The sequence below is a fragment of the Atractosteus spatula genome, chromosome 4, assembly GCF_055471065.1.
Source record: "Atractosteus spatula isolate fAtrSpa1 chromosome 4, fAtrSpa1.hap1, whole genome shotgun sequence".
Lineage (NCBI taxonomy): Eukaryota > Metazoa > Chordata > Actinopteri > Semionotiformes > Lepisosteidae > Atractosteus > Atractosteus spatula.
In genome coordinates, this window is record NC_142709.1 from 47,573,749 (window position 1) to 47,593,133 (window position 19,385).

The 19,385-nt window shown below is 44.7% G+C and overlaps 1 protein-coding gene across 1 annotated transcript; it reads left to right on the forward strand.

Moving 5' to 3' along the window:
- The first annotated feature begins 229 nt into the window (after positions 1 to 229).
- On the forward strand, positions 230 to 18,355 carry tbx19 (T-box transcription factor 19). The gene is made up of 8 exons (XM_088914401.1): positions 230 to 462; positions 5,711 to 5,975; positions 11,262 to 11,396; positions 13,181 to 13,242; positions 15,364 to 15,425; positions 16,248 to 16,433; positions 17,318 to 17,438; positions 18,109 to 18,355. Exons 1-8 carry the CDS (start codon positions 230 to 232, stop codon positions 18,353 to 18,355), a joined length of 1,311 nt encoding a protein of 436 aa, XP_088770527.1.
- Positions 18,356 to 19,385: the final 1,030 nt, after the last annotated feature.

Consider the following 19,385-nt stretch of genomic DNA (forward strand, 5'->3'; position numbering starts at 1 on the left):
TGGTGCCATATTCTCATAAGGTGACAGCGCATTTACATGGCCACAACCAGACTGAAATGCAACATACGGATATGTTTGAATATGTTTTCTAATAGCTAACGCTGCGCCACGTTGTGACCACGTTGTGAGGCATTCAAACGAGGTTGGGAGAAGGTTCTGTTCGTTGGTGGTGGTTTGTTGAATAGATTTCTAAGAAACCCATACAGAAGTGGGGGAGTTCGGGCGCCCAATGAAGGTCGAGGGCAGCAGGGGCGACGCGGACGGCGGAGCCGGGGCGGGTGTGAGGAGCGGCGGCGAGTGCTGCATCTCGCGGCTGCTCAGCGTGGTGGAGAGCGAGCTGCAGGCCGGCCGCGAGAAAGGGGACCCCACGGAGAAGCAGCTAAAGGTGACCCTGGAGGAGGCCGAGCTGTGGAGGAAATTCAAGGAGGTCACCAACGAGATGATCGTCACCAAGAACGGCAGGTCGGTACAGCCTCTCCTCCGGGTTTATGAATAATCTAAACACCCTAATCCGTTTTAAAGTTCGCGGAAAGTCCTGCTGCGGACTCGCATACCTCCTTACCTGCTTTAGAGAGCCGAAATTCAATCCGGAAATGTTCACAAAACGGGAAAACTGATTTTACCATAAAGCAAAAAATAAAAAAAAAACAAAACATGAACGTTTTTAAAGAACTCACTACAGAGAACCACATTGCAACAGAAAAATGTATCATATACTGTATATAATATTCAACTCGGCGAGATGCTGTTAAAGATCGAATAATGTCGGAAAAATTATGCTGAAGCTTGAGCAATTATACTTCAATGCGTAGGAAATGTTTTGGTAATAAGTACATATCATTTTACAAAACACAGGCATTGCTGTTATACAGTTAATATATTAGGCTCTCCTGTTCTATTAATATTGTTTTAGATTTCTGACGTTGAAAAGTGTTAATATAACTATTCGTCTATTGCATTTCGCAGTTTTCTACACGGAAATTACAACGTTACAACATTTAGTGTTTAAAAAATGTATAACACATTTGATACATGTCTATAAAACCCGGTGTTCTAGTAACGGGAATAAAATCGTTCCCCTGTAGTCGATAACGGTTCCTCTTTAAAAGTAACATTTCCGCGATTATTTCCTAACTGCGTTACCCGGTTAACTGGCGGACAGTACCGTTAAGGTGATGTTAATGTCACGTTTCTGAAATGAGACCTCAGACCCAAATCACTGCGCCTGCAAACGCACTTATTTCTGCTGGCGCCGCACATTCCACATCCCGCGTTATATACCGCCTGGATCGGTTTGCATCAAGATCAAAGTACTTCCTGCAAAAATATTTATCGTCGTCCAGGAAGTCATCAGTTATTACTATTAACCACCTATTTTTTTTTACTACCAAATAACAAACTATTATTATAAATGGAAAAAAAAACTAAACATAACGCATAGTGCATGGATTTTTTGTTATTAATGCATAAAACAGAAAAATTAGAATGTCTTTTTTTTCCATTAAAAACATTGCACTACATTGACAATCCGGAAAAACTTTTCTGTATTTATGTTAAAAATAAATCGGATATACATAAACTATTACATAATCCAAGTTTACGCACGTACTGTACAGTAGAGCTACGTAATTCGTAATTGTTGTGGTTTTCTCCTCATCCTTTTAGTGAACGAATGTGATTTTAAACCCAGGTGAATTATTTCTGTAAAGTCACTTTTACAATATACATAGTTCTTGAGGAAGTGGGCTCAGTCGCTTGAAATAAGCGAATTCAAAATTGGTCTCCGTACACTTCCCAGTTCACCCGGCTCACCTGGTGTGTGCAAAACCAAACCCAAATTTACTGTAGGAACGTGACAAAACACAGAACCAAACACGAGTGCTTGCGTGGACTCCAAGTCTCATGGAATAAACACGATCACACCTCTACGCTACTCTCTTATTGAAAAGTAAAAAGTACCTGTAGAAAAAAGCAGTTATTTTAACTTCACGGAGGTAAGCGTTTTATTAATCTGTTCGTCCATGCTGCGCATTCACTCCAGGACAACCTTTACAGTACTGCAATGTGTTTTTCAGAACAGACTGAGAAAGGCAGACCATCCGTATCACCACATATACAGTACTAAGTATATTAAGTATCGATATTTTTTATTTTCGTATTTTTTTATATCCAGTGCTCTTGAAATAACGGATAACTCCATCGCAAACGTTCTTGGTCACACCCGTAGAGTCATATTCATATTAACTTTTACAAAGGATTTCTGTCATTCTGATTTTCCATGCTTTATTTTTTTTAAAAGTAAACTACGCACGAAATGTTTAAATAAATAATGTAATCGACTCCCTTTATGGAGAATTAATATATAATATTTTTATTGGAAAAATATATTTTAGGGGTTTAAGACGTCACTTCACTGAAAAAGATGAACGAGATCGAGCGTGCCATTGTAGGTTTTGGTGTTAAATAATATAACAGTGACTCACACAAGAAGAATAAAGCGATAATGAATATTAATTAATCCTAAAGGATACCAAAGCGCTTCACATACAGCACAGGAGGGGACCCACTTCAACCCCCGCTGAAGTGCAGATCCACCAGCACATCAGACCCGCAGACTCGAGACTGGACAGACCCTGAGTGGAATTTATCCTCAACTAACGGACTCTTTCCTGCAGCGCTATGGGATATTTAATGACCAAGTAGTCAGGACCTCGGCTTAACGACGCACCCGAAAGACCACCTCCTACAGCAAATCGTCTTTGATCTCCTCATTGGGACATCGATTTGTGAATTGGGGTCAAGACCAAAGAGCGCCACCTACAGGTCCACCATCACTGCTTACAACAGTCACCTGGTTTTCCCTGGAGGTCTTCCAAAAATAACTTCGTCTTTTATTTCTCTTTATGCATACACACACACGTATATATTCGCATGTACACGTATTTTTGAAGCTCGGTATTAAAGGAAAATATTAAAAAGCTAATGTCTTGATATGAAGCAAGACTATAATCAGAACAGGATTTTTTTTTCAGTTTAACGACAGTTTTTGTTACTTAACATTACGCCTGAACATGCCTAAACGGTATTTAGGCTCATACTAGACAAATACTAACACTACGGTCGATGTAACTGTATTTATCTAACACTAAAACTTCTTTCTAATATTCCCGGAATCTTCCCGTTAAATTGTAACAACGAACTAAAAATTTAAAACATACGTAATTTTGGCTGGACGTAAAGTGCTTCGAACTATTATTAATATTAATTGTACAGGATCTTTCTCCTAATCTACTCCGACAAAGCTAGACGTGACGTAATATGTGTGCGCGCAACACTAACGCCAGAAGAGATGGAAGTCAATTAATGTATTTTGGTACATTAAGAGTTCTCCTTGGTAAGAGGGTGCCCAGTAAAAATAAAGGGGAGTTTATTTAAAAAATGCAAGGAAAGCGTCGAAAACTCCAGGCTTTGTAATACAATAAAACTATCCTATGCTTGCATGGTGGCGATATTATTACCCTGTTGTCGCACTGCAGGGAGGGAGAAACCGAATTACAGTTGATAAATGTCACAACTGCTTATTTACCAGACTGACAAAAAGATGGTATCACCTTTTGCAAATACTATGGTATTTTTTCAGCGCTTGGAAACTGGGAATTAAGAAATTCTATCTTGAAAGCATTTCTTGTTTTTTACCTGAATTCTGACTACTTACCATCAATAGGTTGGGCTATGTATTATTTAAATTGGCTCCTGACTGCATTTTGAGGTTGGTCGTGTTTATGAGTTAACAGAGCTGGTAGCATTAATTCATTTAATGGGTCTCTTTTAGCCAAATTGACCATAGCTGGTGTCAGTGGGTCAGGAACAGCAGGTAAGTGGGAAGCTCACATACATTTGCATGTTTCTGAACAGCATACTTTAAACTTTTTACTGGATTTCAACTAAAAAAGTACCGAGCATTACCTATTTTAAAGCCATTTTTCTCTCTATAAAAAGGTCTCTTATGTATAAAAGTGTCATTTTCACCTAACCAGCCACCAAAAAAAAACCTCCAACGATTCTTACATAGCTAGCCTACTGGAGACATGATGAAATCCTGCAGTATTCCAAGGATAAAGGACTTAACAAGACCAATTTCAGACCCATACCCATTAAGAGAGACAAAGTGACAGCGATCAGTGAGGTAAGACTTGAACCATTTGAGAGCAGTGTCAGAAACTCCAAACACAGTCTCAAGACGAGAAAGTAAGACTTGTTTTTTTGCAGTGGATTTTGGCTTTATTAAAACTCGAGAAACTTTTTTTTCTCAGTGCACAGTACATGCCACTGCTTTCCTGTAACTTACTATTCATGTTGATCTTAAATTTTTTTTAAATGACTCTTCCTGTTCTGTGATAAAATAAATACAAAATAAAATGACTTTTATTGCACTGAAAAATTTGGCTCCAGCATCCGTTTCTGATCTCCTTCATATCTACACTCCCTTCCGTCGGCTCCCTTCAGCTCTCTGTACCCAGGATTAAATGTCGGACTGTAAGCGATTGTGCTTTTTCTATCGCTGCTCCATTTATTGAATGCCCTTCCAGCGTTGCTTCAAGAGGCAGATTCTTTAACTGTTTTCAAATATTAACAAATACAAATATTAACCAACCTGCAGTCTGTGTGGGTCCTAATGCCCCAGTATAGGGATGGGGACACTATACTGTAAACAGGTGCCATCCTTCAGATGAGACGTAAAACCGAGGTCCTGATTCTCTGTGGTCATTAAAAATCCCAGGGCTTTTTTCAAAAAGAGTAGGGGTGTAACCCCGGCGGCCTGGCCAAATTTCCCATTGGCCCTTACCAATCATGGCCTCCTAATAATCCCCATCTATGAATTGGCTTCATTACTCAGCTCTCCTCCCCACTGATAGCTGATGTGTGGTGAGCGTTCTGGCGCACTATGGCTGCCGTCGCATCATCCAGGTGTGGCTGCACATTGGTGGTGGTGGAGGGGAGTCCCCATAACCTGTAAAGCGCTTTGAGTGGAGTGTCCAGAAAAGCGCAATGTAAGTGTAAGCAATTATTATTATTATTATTATTATTATTAAAACTAACCTTTTGACTGGGACCTATGTCTGATTGACTCATAGCTTGACTTCTGCTTTATAAATAAAACATGATTAACATGGGGGCAGTGCGGTGGCTCTGTGGTTAAGGATCTGCGCCTGTGGCTGGAAGGTTGCCGGTTTGTATCCCGCGGCCGGCAGAGGAATTCTACTCCGTTGGGCCCCTAAGCAAGACCCTTAACCCCAACTGCTCCAGGGGTGCCATATAAATGGCTGACCCTTCGCTCTGACCCCAAGCTTCTCTTCCTGTCCGTGTGTCTCATGGAGAGCAAGTTGAGGTATGCGAAAAGACAAATTCCTAAGACAAGAAATTCTATATGGCTAATAAAGTGATCTCTCATTATTTTGCCATTGATTCTGACTGTACAGTCATTTTCAAGTCTGTACAGCTGGATACAGGCAGAGTTCAACACATGTTCCTGTGCGGGTTTCTTCAAAGACTGGTGGCAAACACAAACACCCACTGCCCCACTCTTGGCTGACATGTGAGAGCCTGCACTTCCCCAAACCCGGAGTTGCTCAGAGCGCCCTGCAAGAGGAAGATGAGTGGTGAGGGATGAGGAGGCCTGATCTCTCCGGACTCTCTCTGTTGTTCCCAGGAGGATGTTCCCCGTGCTGAAGCTCAGCGTGTCAGGCCTGGACCCCAATGCCATGTACTCCTTCCTCCTGGATTTTGCCCCGGCAGATTCCCATCGCTGGAAGTACATGAACGGGGAGTGGGTCCCCGCGGGCAAGCCGGAGACACACAGCCCCAGCTGCGTCTACATCCACCCTGACTCCCCCAACTTCGGAGCGCACTGGATGAAGGACCCTGTGTCCTTCAGCAAAGTCAAGCTCACCAACAAGCTCAACGGCGGAGGACAGGTACCCTTAGCCTCTCTCGGTCTCCTCATCCACCTGTTCCTCTCCGTGTCTTTCCCTGTCAATTTCCAGCTCTTCCCTTCTCCCTGTCAGTGTGTCCTGGCCTCCATTCTGGTGCCTGACTCTTCTTTGTCTCTTTGTTTCTTCCTCAAAGCAACAGAACACACTAATAATCCTGAACTGTAAGATTAAGATTTAGGTTTAGGTTTAGGTTTAGGTTTAGGTTTAGGTTTAGGTTTAGAATAAGAATAAGAATAAGAATAAGAATAAGAATAAGAATAAGAATAAGAAAAATAAAGTAGGAGCTTTAAGGAAAAAGAAACAGAAGCATCTTTAAAACAGTAAAAGAGAAGCTGTCTTCAAATGTCAGATCAAATAACACGACAACATGTGACGAACCTGAGAAGGAGTTTACAACATGAAGTGAAGCTTAGTTGATATACAGTATACTTGAAAATACAGTAACCAGTGTAAGATCTTGCTAAAAAAAACTAGAACATGATCTGTTTTTAATGAAGGTGGTGGAAGCAGATCTTTTCCAAGTTTTTCTTTGACTTTCTATCTGGTGAAACAGTTATGGTCTTTTAGATGTGGATATATTTCCAAACGTCTTGCATTTCTGCAGTCCCATGTTACAAAGGAAGATGTATTTTTCACAGCAGAAACACAGAAGCTCTTCAGCCTGGAGATTCATCAATTTTGTTACAGATGGGGGGGGGGTTACACAGACAGAGAAAAATAGAATATCAGGAACTGACATGAGCAGATTATTCAATAAGTAAAATAAATGAAAACCCTTGACTTGCAAATGATTTCTGCCAAGAATGTACTCCAGGCGATTGGTTTAATTAGAGGTACGTGAGTTCATTGTTGTCTGGCACAGCTTTGGTGAAACTAATAATAATTCAGGCACACTTGGTTAAACAATTATTTATTAAAAATGACAAACACACACTCAACAACATGCGACATAAAAATGCAACACAAGTTACACCATGTAAAAACTTACAAGTGTCCCCGAGGCCTAACCACCCAGAAGAACTCCAGACTGTTACCAAATACTCAGACGCTTATTGCATATAATGCCTACAAACATGCCTGTCTGTAAACCGGGATGCCAAAAAATAAATGGGAACCTTTCTCCCTATTCTAAAAAATGCACCCAATAACCAGGAGAGGCCATTTTAACTGTGTAAGGCCATTTCCTTACACAGGAAATCAGAGTTCCTTAAAAACCACAGAATAGCTAAGTTTCAAATACTTAGCTCCAATCTGGTCTTCCTGGGTGATCTGGAACAAGGTCTCACCTCCGATATCTTTCCTGTGATCTTGTCTGTTCTTCTCCCTGTTATCCTGCCATCCTTTTATATGGTGTCTTTCTGGACTGTTGACTGACGCTTAATCCAGAACTTCCTTAACTAAGGTAAACCAAGATGAACTTTATGATTGCGTCGATCACTGAATCTGGACCCCCTGCATCTCAGCCAAACATCCCCCTGCTTTGAAGCTGGAAATGTTGACACTAGCCAGGCATTACCCGTTGTATCTAGATACTTAGAGACACTTCCACAGTCACCTATACATGTAACGGTATTGTTGATGAGATCAGGTGACGGTGGAGATCGTCCACGTTGTTAATCGATACAAGACTGTGGATCACTCACAATCCCAGGAATGGGAGAGGAGGTGGGAGTGTGTAGGAAAACGACGGGCAGCACGGTCCCCCATGCCTCCCTGCCCAGCTCGCACTGCAGCTCCTGAGACGCCTCCAGGCATTAGAGTCTTGGAGAACTAGCAAGGCTTTTAGAAACCCTGACTCGTCTGTAATCACAGGCTCAGCCATGGGGAAATATCAAGTGCGCATTTATACAATTAGTGGGACCCTCTCAGGCCACTTCACCCCCGGAGACCCTTTGTTCCCAGGGGACCGTATGTAAACAGGAATAAACAGCTCTTAATTGGCACTTTTGGGATTTAATGGACTTCCTGATGTTAAAAAAGAGAGAGATGTACTTTAGGTAGTCATCCAGGCTTTCAGAGGCTGCGTTATGTGGCTTGTGTGCTCGATTCAAGTATGACTTCAGAGCAGAATTGTTGTTGGTATTTATGTGTACTGCTGTTCCCCCCTCCCTCCTCCCCCAGCTCTGTTCTCTTTTCTTTGGCATTAAATGCAGTGTTGGCAACACTGTGGGACCAGGAGTGAGAACCAGCCCTAAATGAAATAATTGCCATGGTTAGTTGTACATTATGATAATTACCTATTTTTTTTTTAAATGTGAAGTCAATTTAGACCTCCGTCCTTAGATGTTTCAAAAAAAAGGCAAAAAAAATAATCTCCTGATGGGTATCCGGTCCTTTTCAGTGATTTTAATGTTAAAGGTGAAGTAAAGCTCTCAATTAGAATGGAAAATTGTTTGTTTTTTCAGGCGTTTTATATAATAATTGTTAAATTGGAGAGAGAGTCCAGAGAAGGGTATGCGCTCTCCGAGCGGCGCTGTGCTGCTAGTTCCCTCTGGTGCCCCTCGTGGTGAAATAGAGAACTGCAACGGCACGATGGAGACAGTCCCCGGGCGTTCCTGAAGGTGCCCCAGGGTAGCGGCTATCAGCCCTCACCAGGGGACACTTCTATGATTCCTCCTTTTTGCTCAAGCCGAGTTCTTAATCACGGGCTGGTTGATTTCAGTTTTGCTATTTAGGGTGCATTTTTAAACCGACTTTCAGCTCTAAAACTCTTCTTACCTGTTATTTTACAAAAAAATAATTTTATAAAACTGCCCTCATTCGGGTGTGGTTTTCTAAACTGTCACCATTTGTACCACCACAAACATGAAAAAAAGAATTGCAAAAGTATGATTGTCTTTCCAGCCTGTGTATATTAATCAAAAACTGATCTCCTGAAAAAAAGAGTACACAAGCTAGGGGAAGCTGTACAATGTCCTCTGGACTGAAGTTATTTAAGTAGTACCCTCGAAGTGGGGTGTGTTACGCCACCTCCTAGGCTTCCCAAAACTTAAAGTGCAGGGAAGATGTGCCCGTTGTGGTTGACATTGAGCTGCAATACAAAATTTAAAAAAATGAACAGTGCTTGTGCCTTTAAAAAAAATAGAGTAGTAGTTTATTTAACAATTTCAGGTACAACATTAGTCACGTACATGAAGAAGAAGAAAAAAACAATCTAGAATACAAGCAACACAAAAAGTCTTCAAGCCTCCAGTACTGCATGTTGCTCCTCGGGTCTCTGTAGATCTCTCTTAGTATAGATCAGCTGCAGCTCCATAGCTGATGTTAATTAAGACATAACCTCTGGCAAATACCTAACCTAATGAGAAAAGCAGGCTACACTCCCAGCAGATAGGGGGTTAAAGATGACCTACAGTACGTGTAAGAGGTGTTTGAGAAATTCAGAACAGGGTGTAGAAACACTTTAACCAAAAGTCTAAACAAACAAGCAGATCAATATCCATCAGCCCTGGAGATGCAGAGCTGAGTCGAAGCTGACATTGGGCTCCCCCAGGGCCAAGACACCCGGAACTAGTTACTAGAGATGCTATTCTTAAGATTCCTTTGGGAACATCGAAAAGAGAACCAGTCTCTGCTCATGGCAATTTCCACAGACAGTGGGGCAGAAAAAAATGAACTTCTGTTATTCCCATAAAAAGACAGTGAGCTTTCTGAAAAGATCTGGACACGGTATTTTTCGAAATTCTAAAAAAAAACGGGAGAGTACACGTAGCTTTTAGAATTACAGTGCAAGAGAAGCGTTTTAGATGTGGAGTTTTTGATAAGAACTGTAAGATGAAATATTACGCTGTTGCTGTAAGGAGAGACGGTCCAGGCTTTCGTAAAGCGTAGTTCAGGACCCTGTGCAGACGGTATAATCCGGAAGTGAGTGGAGAAGGACAACAGGCAAAACACGATGAGGATCAGGGCAGGATAACAGACAGGGGGGCGTTACGACGGTGATGTCACGAACAGTTCTTTCCGGGCCCTATGCAGACGACACAATCCGGAATTGTGAGGAAACACTAGGAAAAAGTCATGCAGGAGACGGGTATGGAGACAGGGGGGTGTGTCCTAGGTGTGCAGGTGTCCAGGGGAAGTGAGTCCGGGGTGAACAATCCAAGACGAAGTCCAAACGGGAAACCAAAACAGAAGAATAAGTCAATGGCCAGGCGATCCATCTGGGGGATTAAAAACGGGAACCGGGTTGGGACCGGCGGGGGGCATCAGGAACAGAAAGTTAAAAACATGACGGAGCCAGACGCAGCAGGACCCGGGCTCACATGAAACGGAGTTCAATGAAGACCCTCGAATGATGTCTGTGTCTGGCTTTTATGGGGGAACTGAAAAGGGGCAGGAATAAGGAACAGATGCGGGTAATGGGGCAGAACAAGGAAGGGCTGGAGCGCCCTTAAGAGGAGGAGTAGCGATTGTGACAGGTGATCCGGTGCTTTGGGGGCGTGGCGCAGGCGAACAAGTCCAAATAGTCCAAGGGGGAAATCCGGGGCACAGCCCAGGGTCCAAGTGTTGGGAGATCCATCCTGGACAGGTTAAAATCCGGAACGGGATCCAGAACAGGAACAGGGAACCAGGAAGATATAAAAAGGATAATGAGGCCAGGCGCTCCGAGCCCCAGACTCAGATGGTCAGAACGCCGTGATGAAGCCTATGCCTCCGGGTCTCTCCTGGACCTGCTGGTAGACGGGCTTCCCCGGGCGTCCATCTTCCAATGCTGAGCCAGGAATAGCGAGAGCACCAGGCTTAAATAATAACAGGCAAAACAGGGATGACGATCGTGACATTTGCTGTGTTGTCATCTGATTTATTTCGTCAATGTAGCTGGAATGAAAACGACCAGGCAAAGGACTCCCCCAGGACTGGAGCCGGGAATCACTGTTCTGGGATGTGACAGGAAAGCCATGTAGGAGATATGAGCACTGTATCCTGTTCTTAAAGTAGTATCACTCAGGCATCACAGGGCTGGCAAACTGTTTGAAAACTGCTTTGTTTCCATGGGCCCCAGACTTGGTGGGGTTCTTTGAAACAGGGGGTGTTTTTTCAATCAGAATTACCATCGAAGGCTTGCCAGATTTAAGGACAGCGTGTTTTAAGTAGCCCGCCCTGTGATATATTCTGTACATCTCTGGCAGCTGCCGAATCTATACCCCAGGTGGTAAAGTCAGCCACCTTTAAGAGGAGACAGAACTCCCCAATCCATCTTTCAATGAAGGAGGGGACAGGGCCACTTTTAAGGAGGAGAGGTGATCTGGGTCCCCATTTTTTTTTCAGATCATGCTGAATTCCCTGCACAAGTACGAGCCTCAGATCCACATTGTGCGTGTGGGGAGCAGTCACCGGATGGTGACCAACATCTCTTTTGCAGAAACGCAGTTCATAGCGGTGACAGCGTACCAGAATGAGGAGGTCAGTCTACTCCCATCTCCGATTTCCTCTAGAGCACGCTCATTGATGCCTCATTCCCTCGCTTCGCTCGAGATTTTAATTGAGCATATTGGCGCTCCTTCCCTGCTGTGTACAAAATCTGAAATGTGATTACCAAGGTCTTATTTCTGTCCAATCTCGTGGGCATCCATATCCCATTTGTCCAGTTACGAGCCCTGGCAGACCAGGAAGTCATGTGTAATATCCCAGGTTCTCTCTGCTTCACAAGACGGTAGCCAAGAGATGTTTGAGCAAGATGGAAATTTGCCAAAATGGCAGTCCGGAACATGGAGATTCTCAAGGAACTGGGGATGATCAAGCAAAACATTGAAGTGGGATGTGTTATACGAATCAATAATTGCTGGAGTTGGTTCAGCGGTGAAGGTGCTATGGGTTTATTGGATAATTAATGGAGTGGTAAGTGAAATCAGAATAAGAAGAGTTCTGGGAAAAGAGCAACTACACATGCTCTTGCGACTCAATGTCTAAGCCCAGAGTTTTGACTCCTCAGGGCTGAAATAGTGAATGAGTCTCCCTTTATGAGGTAGATAAGCCCGACCTGATCTCGTATAATAACAGACAATGGCTTGATTGTCCTCCTTGTGAAAAACTGTCAGCAAGGTACTATACATGTCTTAATAATGTAGAGACAACAGTGTACCCCAACAGGGAAGATGAGGACTGTTGTATACATGTCTGATGTACATGTATACACGATTTATACACAACCATGTCAAATGATTTTGCTGGGGCCCTGGGTTCAAATCCTGATCTTGGGTGCTGTCTGTGTGGAGTCTGTATGTTCTCCCCAGGTTTGTGTGAGTTTACTTCCACAGTCCAAAAGCCTGCTAGGTTAATCGGCTTATGGAAAATTTGGCCCTGGTGTGAGTATGTGTTCGTATCTGTGCGTGCCTGCCTGTAATGGACTGGTTTCCATTCTGTGTGTATCCTGTTTCCTGCCCGTTCTTACCAGGATAGGCAGCTGCTCCCCCTTTGACTTTTTATTTGGTCAATAGACCTACTTTAATAGATGATCTTGAATATAAGGAATTATATTACTAGAAGGAAAATAATCCTTAGTGCTTGTTTAGTTTTAAGAATTGTTGGATGTTCACCCTTGCTCTCCTCAGGTAACCAGAAAGGTTAATGGTGTGGAAGTACTTCCAGCAGCTACGGTATATTACCTTGCAACTCACAACTGGCAACCCACTGAAGCTCAGCAGGTGTGAGCCTGGTCAGTACCTGGATGAGAGACTCCTGGGAAAACCAAGGTTGCTGCTGGAAAAGGTGTTAGTGGGGCCAGCAGGGGGTGCTCACACTCTGGTCCATGTGGATCCTTATTCCCCAGTATAGTGACAGGGACACTATACTGTAAACAGGTGCTGTCCTTCAGATGAGACGTAAATCGTAAAAAGGTCCTGACTCTCTGCGGTCATTAAAAATCCCAGTGCATTTCTTGGACAGAGTAGGGGTGTATCCCTGGCGTCCTGGCCAAATTTCCCATGGACCCTTATCAATCATGATCACCTAATAATCCCCATCTATGAATAGGCTTCATTACTCTGCTCTCCTCCCCACTGATAGCTGATGTGTGGTGAGCGTTCTGGCGCACTATGGCTGCCGTCGCATCATCCAGGTGGGGCTGCACATTGTTGGTGGTGAAGTTTTGCCCCCATTACCTGTAAAGCGTTTTGAGTGGAGTGTCAAGAAAAGCACTGTGTAAGCAATTATTATTATTATTAACTATACATTCTCTTTTGTTGAAGATCACAGCTCTGAAGATCAAGTACAATCCATTTGCGAAAGCATTCCTGGATGCCAAAGACAGGTAAGATAGCTCTGATCAGTTCACTGAGCCCAGCTGAAATTTGGCTTGGCGTGCTTGTTTTTTGGACCCTCGTCATCATCGTCATTGAGAGATAGACAGTATAAGACCTGTGGGGAAAAGCCAAACTGATTCACATAAGCCTTGTTAGGCTGTTGGTGACCTGAAGCACTGAACTGTGGTCCTGGAGTTGGAGGTGGAGTTGGTAATACTTGTTTTTCGACTGGTATTTGTTTCACTGTAGTTGCTGAAACAGGTATTGAGTAGAATGTCACAGATTTCAGGCATTTAAGAAGTGAGATGTAATTCTCTCCTCGGTGGAGGACAAGTTTAGTGATGGCTCACAGATTCTCTAGCGGGCTGACCTGGGTCTGTCTGGGTCCACACTATAGGGTTTTCAGAAACACTTTCATGTTCCTCCTACTTCTCTTTACAACGGCTTCCGGTCGCAACATCAGATTCCATATCTTGGTGCTACTGGACTACCAAGGGGACCAAACCAGCATACCACCAGACTGCAGTCAGGCCCTGTGTTCTGACTGGAGCACTGAGATCTGCTTCATCAGGCCGATTGGCAGTGTCATCATTGATGGGCTCTGAGTCCCGGGTCTGACTGTTCTCTATGCTGCCCCCTAGAGGTGAAACAATTTGAAAACTCATCTCTTGAAGTTAAACCTGATCCCAGAGGCCTAAGATTAATCCTAACTTATTCACTCACTTTTATGTTGCCCCTTCTCGTCTCTTCAGCAGCAATGAAACTCCTTAGTGCTGTGCAACACCCTGGCATTGTTTTTCTGTGGTTTTATTGCTGTTTTATGCCGCTGTTAACTGCACCCTTTTTCATCTGGGCCAGTTGTGATTGTAAGTTGCTGTGTAGTATAGCATCTAGCGCCAGAAGCTATATCACCCTGCATTTCACAGCTGGCAACCCACTGCAGCTAAGCAGGTGTGAGCCTGGTCAGTACCTGGATGGGAAAACTAAGGTTGCTGCTGGAAGAGGTGTTAGTGGGGCCAGCAGGGGGCACTCACCCTGCGGTCTGTGTGGGTCCTAATTCCCCGTGATAGTGATGGGACACTATATTGTTGCAATGCTCCGTGGGAAGCGAAGAGCAATGCAAGCCACAGAAAGGTGTCATGGCCATCCACTGCAACCAAGGAAGTCTCCAGCCGTGACGACTACTCGTACTACTCGGGATTCTGAGGTGGAGAGAGTGGGACTGCCCCAGTGCAACGGCTATCCCGCTTCAAAAAGCTCTCCCACACAGGTTTCTTCGTGCAGCTCATCTGTTCTGGAAGATAGCACAACCGTCATCGACGGACAACCATCATCATTATAGCATCTGCCAAACAAAGAAAGGGTAAAGGCAAAGGAGTTCAGACGATCCGTCTGCATGAATGCAAGCAAAGAAGAGAGCTCCGTCGTTGATATCATGCAGAGGGTCAGCACGAGCAAACTGGTGCAAATGCACAAGTGCCCACAGCGATCGGCTATTAACCATTTGAAGCTGACAGGGTCGTTAAGAAGCTCGTTGGTGCTGAAGTGTGAAGTGTTTCAAATTCGGAGCTCCATCAGCTAGAGTGTCAAACGCCACACTAGACAAGACTGGAAGTGTGCTCTCCTCTCGTAGGGTATGGTTTTGCAGAGATGTGCTAATACTGGGTTCAATTATGATCATTAGCCTATTAGCACAAGACACCAAGTACCTTCCCAGCAGGCTGTTTTCTGGCTGTCAGAGCTGCCTCTCATTTTGAGGCAGTGTCTGGACTGCGTTGGTGGAAATTGATTTGCTTTACAGAGGAATATTAAATTCTTACATAACCAGTGATTCTTTTGCAGGGGAGGCATTTTGCTGATCGTTGCTCAACTGTTTACTTTGGTAGGTTTTTTGAGTCCTGCAGCTGAACTGTTGAATGAACTGGCTTCACCTCCTCAGTGTGTGACCTCAGCACCTTTGCAGCAGAGTTAGGGTTAGTTTAGGGGTTTGGTAACCCTAACCCTTAAACAGCTGGCAGACCTGCAGTGTTAGTGGTAACTAACACTGGGTTTACCACCTTGCTCTGTGATATTTACAATGGAGAACACCTCCCACAATGTGTTCATACAGTTCTCCCTCCACCTTGCAGGAACCCTCCCAAGAACCTGCTAGAGGGCTCTTCTGAGAGTCAGCACATGGGGATATCTCACTGTGAGTCTGTGTGTGTGTCGTCTGAGAGTCACCACATGGGGATATCTCACTGTGAGTCTGTGTGTGTCTCTGAGAGTCAGCACATGGGGATATCTCACTGTGAGTCTGTTGTGTGTCTGAGAGTCAGCACATGGGGATATCTCACTGTGAGTCTGTTGTGTGTCTGAAAGTCAGCACATGGGGATATCTCACTAAGAGTCTGTTGTGTGTCTCTGAGAGTCAGCACATGGGGATATCTCACTGTGTGTCTGTTGTGTGTCTGAGAGTCAGCACATGGGGATATCTCATTCTGAGTCTGTTGTGTGTCTGAGAGTCAGCACATGGGGATATCTCACCGTGAGTCTGTTGCGTGTCTGAGAGTCAGCACATGGGGATATCTCACTGTGAGTCTGTTGTGTGTCTGAGAGTCAGCACATGGGGATATCTTACTGTGAGTCTGTTGTGTGTCTGAGAGTCAGCACATGGGGATATCTCACTAAGAGTCTGTTGTGTGTCCTCTGAGAGTCAGCACATGGGGATATCTCACTGTGAGTCTGCTGTGTGTCTTATTCCAAGTGTGTGTGTCCTCTGGGGATACATGGGAATATCTCACTGTGAGTCTCTGTGTGTGTCTGGGTCCAAATGTGTGTGTCTCTGAGAGTCAGCACATGGGGATATCTCACTGTGAGTCTGACTTTGTGTGTTTCTGAGTCTAAGCCTGCATGTGTTTCTGTTTGTGACTGTGTGTGTGAATTCTGAGAGTCAGCACATGGGAATATTGCAAATGATGTGACCTGTTTGCACTGCTAATGTCTGAGCATGTGTATGCACATATTCTGTAAGTAGGCGGCTGGTTGATCTCGAACCCAGATGCCCTATGTACCTCAGGGAGCAGCAACTACCAGTACAGTGGGAGCCTGCCACTGGCCCCACCTCACCCTCCTCACAGCTACGAACGCTATTCCACTCTCCGTAGTCACCGAAGCACGCCGTACCCCACACCATACATCCACCGCAGCCCCAGCAGAGGTAACAGCACGGAGCAGGGCTGAGAGTGTGGGTGTGTCACTCGAGTGTGACAGAGCTGAGAGTGTGGGTGTGTCACAGCAGTGGGACAGAGCTGAGAGTGTGGGTGTGTCCCACAGCAGTGGGACAGGGCAGAGGGAGGGGCTGAGAGGAGTGTGGGAGTGCCACAGCACTGGGACAGGGCAGAGGGCGGGGCTGAGAGGAGTGTGGGAGTGCCCCAGCACTGGGACAGGGCAGGGGGCAGGACTGAGAGGAGTGTGGGAGTGTCACAGGAGCAGGACAGGGTAGAGGGTAGGGTTGTGAATACTGGGGAGACACTGTATTTTATTCATTCAAGAATTGTCAAAAAAGGATCTTAGTTTACAGTATACCTTTATCTGGTTTTATGATCTTTCTACTGAAATGATTTTGAGCGATAAGAATGCAAATTAAAGGTTATTGCTCTGAACTTCCAAAAAAATCTCAATAGTGTTGCAGTAGTGCAATAGTGTTCCATGCCTCTATGTATTTCACAATATGTAATCTAAATGTCCAGTGTGAGCCAAACTTAAGAAGGAAAAGTAACTGCAGCCCTCAACAAAGGTATTAACTTTCAACTAAGATGCAACTAAGATGTCACCTTCAGCTAAGATGTTGCTGTCTGATGCAAAAAATTATTGAACTATAAAAATCTCAGTTGTACAAACATTACATAATGCAACATGAGACAGCAAAAGATTTACAGTGAAACAAAAGTGTGTCATGTATGATAGTGTGCACAGCTTCAGTGGATCTCAGCCAGCTCTCTCGCACGAGTGTCTGTGCTGTATGTCATGTTTAACCTGTAACAACCAGCTCATTCCAGCTCTCTCCTCTCTCTGTGCTGTGCTGTGGTGCGGCTCCGTCAGAAAGCAGCTCCAATGGCCTGCAGGTGTTCTCTGGACACGAGAGCTGGACGCCCCTGTCTACTCCCACCCACCCTGGCATGCTGCCTGTCTCCCCCGCACCTCCTGCCCCAGGCAACAGCAGGTCAGCTCCAGGACGGGGTCACGGGGGGGCTGGGATCATGTAGCATGGATCAAATATAGAGGTGTCATTCCTGGGACTGTGCCTTCTTGTCTAGAGCTGGAGTTGTCAGTCGTGTAGTGGGTGACATGATAGCTGAAGACTATAAATTATTAGGGAACGAGACCTTTCACCAGTGTACTGTACTTCCATGTTGTACTCATGGAAAGGAGAATGACGTTAGCAAACCGCACAAGACTGTTGATGCACAGGGCTCTGATGCATTGCTGAAGCTAACAGGCCTGGGAAATGTGATCAGGTCAGACAGCCTCACGGGTTTGCAGACAGCAGACAGTCAAATTTGAAAAAACATCAAAAAGAAAGACAATTCAGGGCACAAGAAACTATCAAAAGACCTAAAAAGAGGAACAGATAGCACATTTCATGATCTTGTGAGGAGACACAATTTATTTGCACTGACATCTCCGAAGGATTGGATGTTGTAATCCTGGCTGGAGGCATTGTCTAGTATTTTGTCAGGCCAGAATATTATTGTGAAAGCAAGATCCTAACCTACATGAGCCAAGTGAGAATGGGAGGGGGTTATAATATGTGTTTTCTGGGTTTGGGTTTATGGAATTGCCAGACTGATCCTCACTATATATTTTATTGCTTTCCTCTCTGCGTTTACAAGTCAGTACCCTTGTCTGTGGACTGTGAGCAGCTGCAGTGTTAGCTCCTCCGGTACAGCAGGGGGCAGTGTGGGCTGTGCTCAGGGACAGATGCTGCGTCCGGCCGGCTGCTCCACTGCTACTTCCTCCTGCTCTGCAGTGAGCGTGCCGGGCCCAGGAGCGGTTACCGTGGAAACTGGAGGGGAGCAGCACACCCACATCAGACTGGGTGGGGCGAGCTGGGCTGCGGTCTCCACCCACTCCTTCTGAGAACACCTTCACCTTGGACAGGACTTGGACTGGACCGGGCCTTGAGGCCTATCCCAGGTCCGGTCTCCTTCGGAGAGACTCGTTGATCTCGTTTTGTTTTCGTCTTTACAAGGAATAAAGAAACATGGCTTCACTTATTGCTCTACAGTACATCCGTCCCGAGGAGTGCAAAATAAATGACAGAGTAGATTCTGTGCCAGTACTAGATAATGCTTTTCATTTGTTTTTCCTCAGAGAGATAAACTGCGGGAGAGAACCCTGAATGGCTGAGGCCTTTTGTGGGGGCTTAAACGTGAAACATTCAAACTTCACACTTATGCTGAAAATAAGATAAATTTGCGTTTCGGAGAGAAAAATAAGGAAAAAAAAGTTCTTGGAAACAGGAAGAAGCCAGAGGCCTTCTCAACATTCTCTCCTTTTTGCTCAAGAAAAGAAACCGCCTGTGCAATTAACACTTGATGTGTGTGTGCTCATGAGCCATTGGCGCACAAACCCTAGGTTTAACAGAAAGATTGTGAAAATGATTTTGAATGATGCTTGTTGAGCCGTCTTTTGTTTTAATGAGCTGTAAATATATTAGTTTTCCTCTTAGTTGAAAATGTCTGTGAACTCTTAACCTGGTCTGCTGTAAATAAGAAATAAAATTATCATGTTTGCCTCTGAAGTGTCCGTGTCAGTAAAACCACTGTTCTGTCAGGGACAGCAATGACCTGCAGCTGGAGCTCTTCACAGACTCCTGAACTGGGGGCTCAGGGCTGCGGGCTGTGCCCTGTGTTCTTCTTGTGGGTCTTTTTCACTGACACACTTGTGGTGGTGAGGTGGTTGGCACTGCTGGCTTCGAGTTCTAAGGTTTCAATTCCAGCCTCGCTTAGGCCTGTCTGTTCATTCACCTGGTGCTCCGCATTTAAAGGGGGGGAACCGCAACTCTGTTTTCAGATTTCGGGGCTAGTAAGAATCCAGCACTGGTGAGCTCATTTTAAACCGCAATAAAAGTCAAATGGACACAGTGACTTGTAAACCTTCCCATTTA

Coding starts and splice junctions, on each gene's coding strand:
- tbx19 (XM_088914401.1), top strand. CDS start 230: ATGAAGGTCGAGGGCAGCAGGGGCGACGCGGACGGCGGAGCCGGGGCG. Junction 11,397..13,180: donor CAGCGTACCAGAATGAGGAG/GTCAGTCTACTC, acceptor CTTTTGTTGAAG/ATCACAGCTCTGAAGATCAA. Junction 13,243..15,363: donor TTCCTGGATGCCAAAGACAG/GTAAGATAGCTC, acceptor TCCACCTTGCAG/GAACCCTCCCAAGAACCTGC.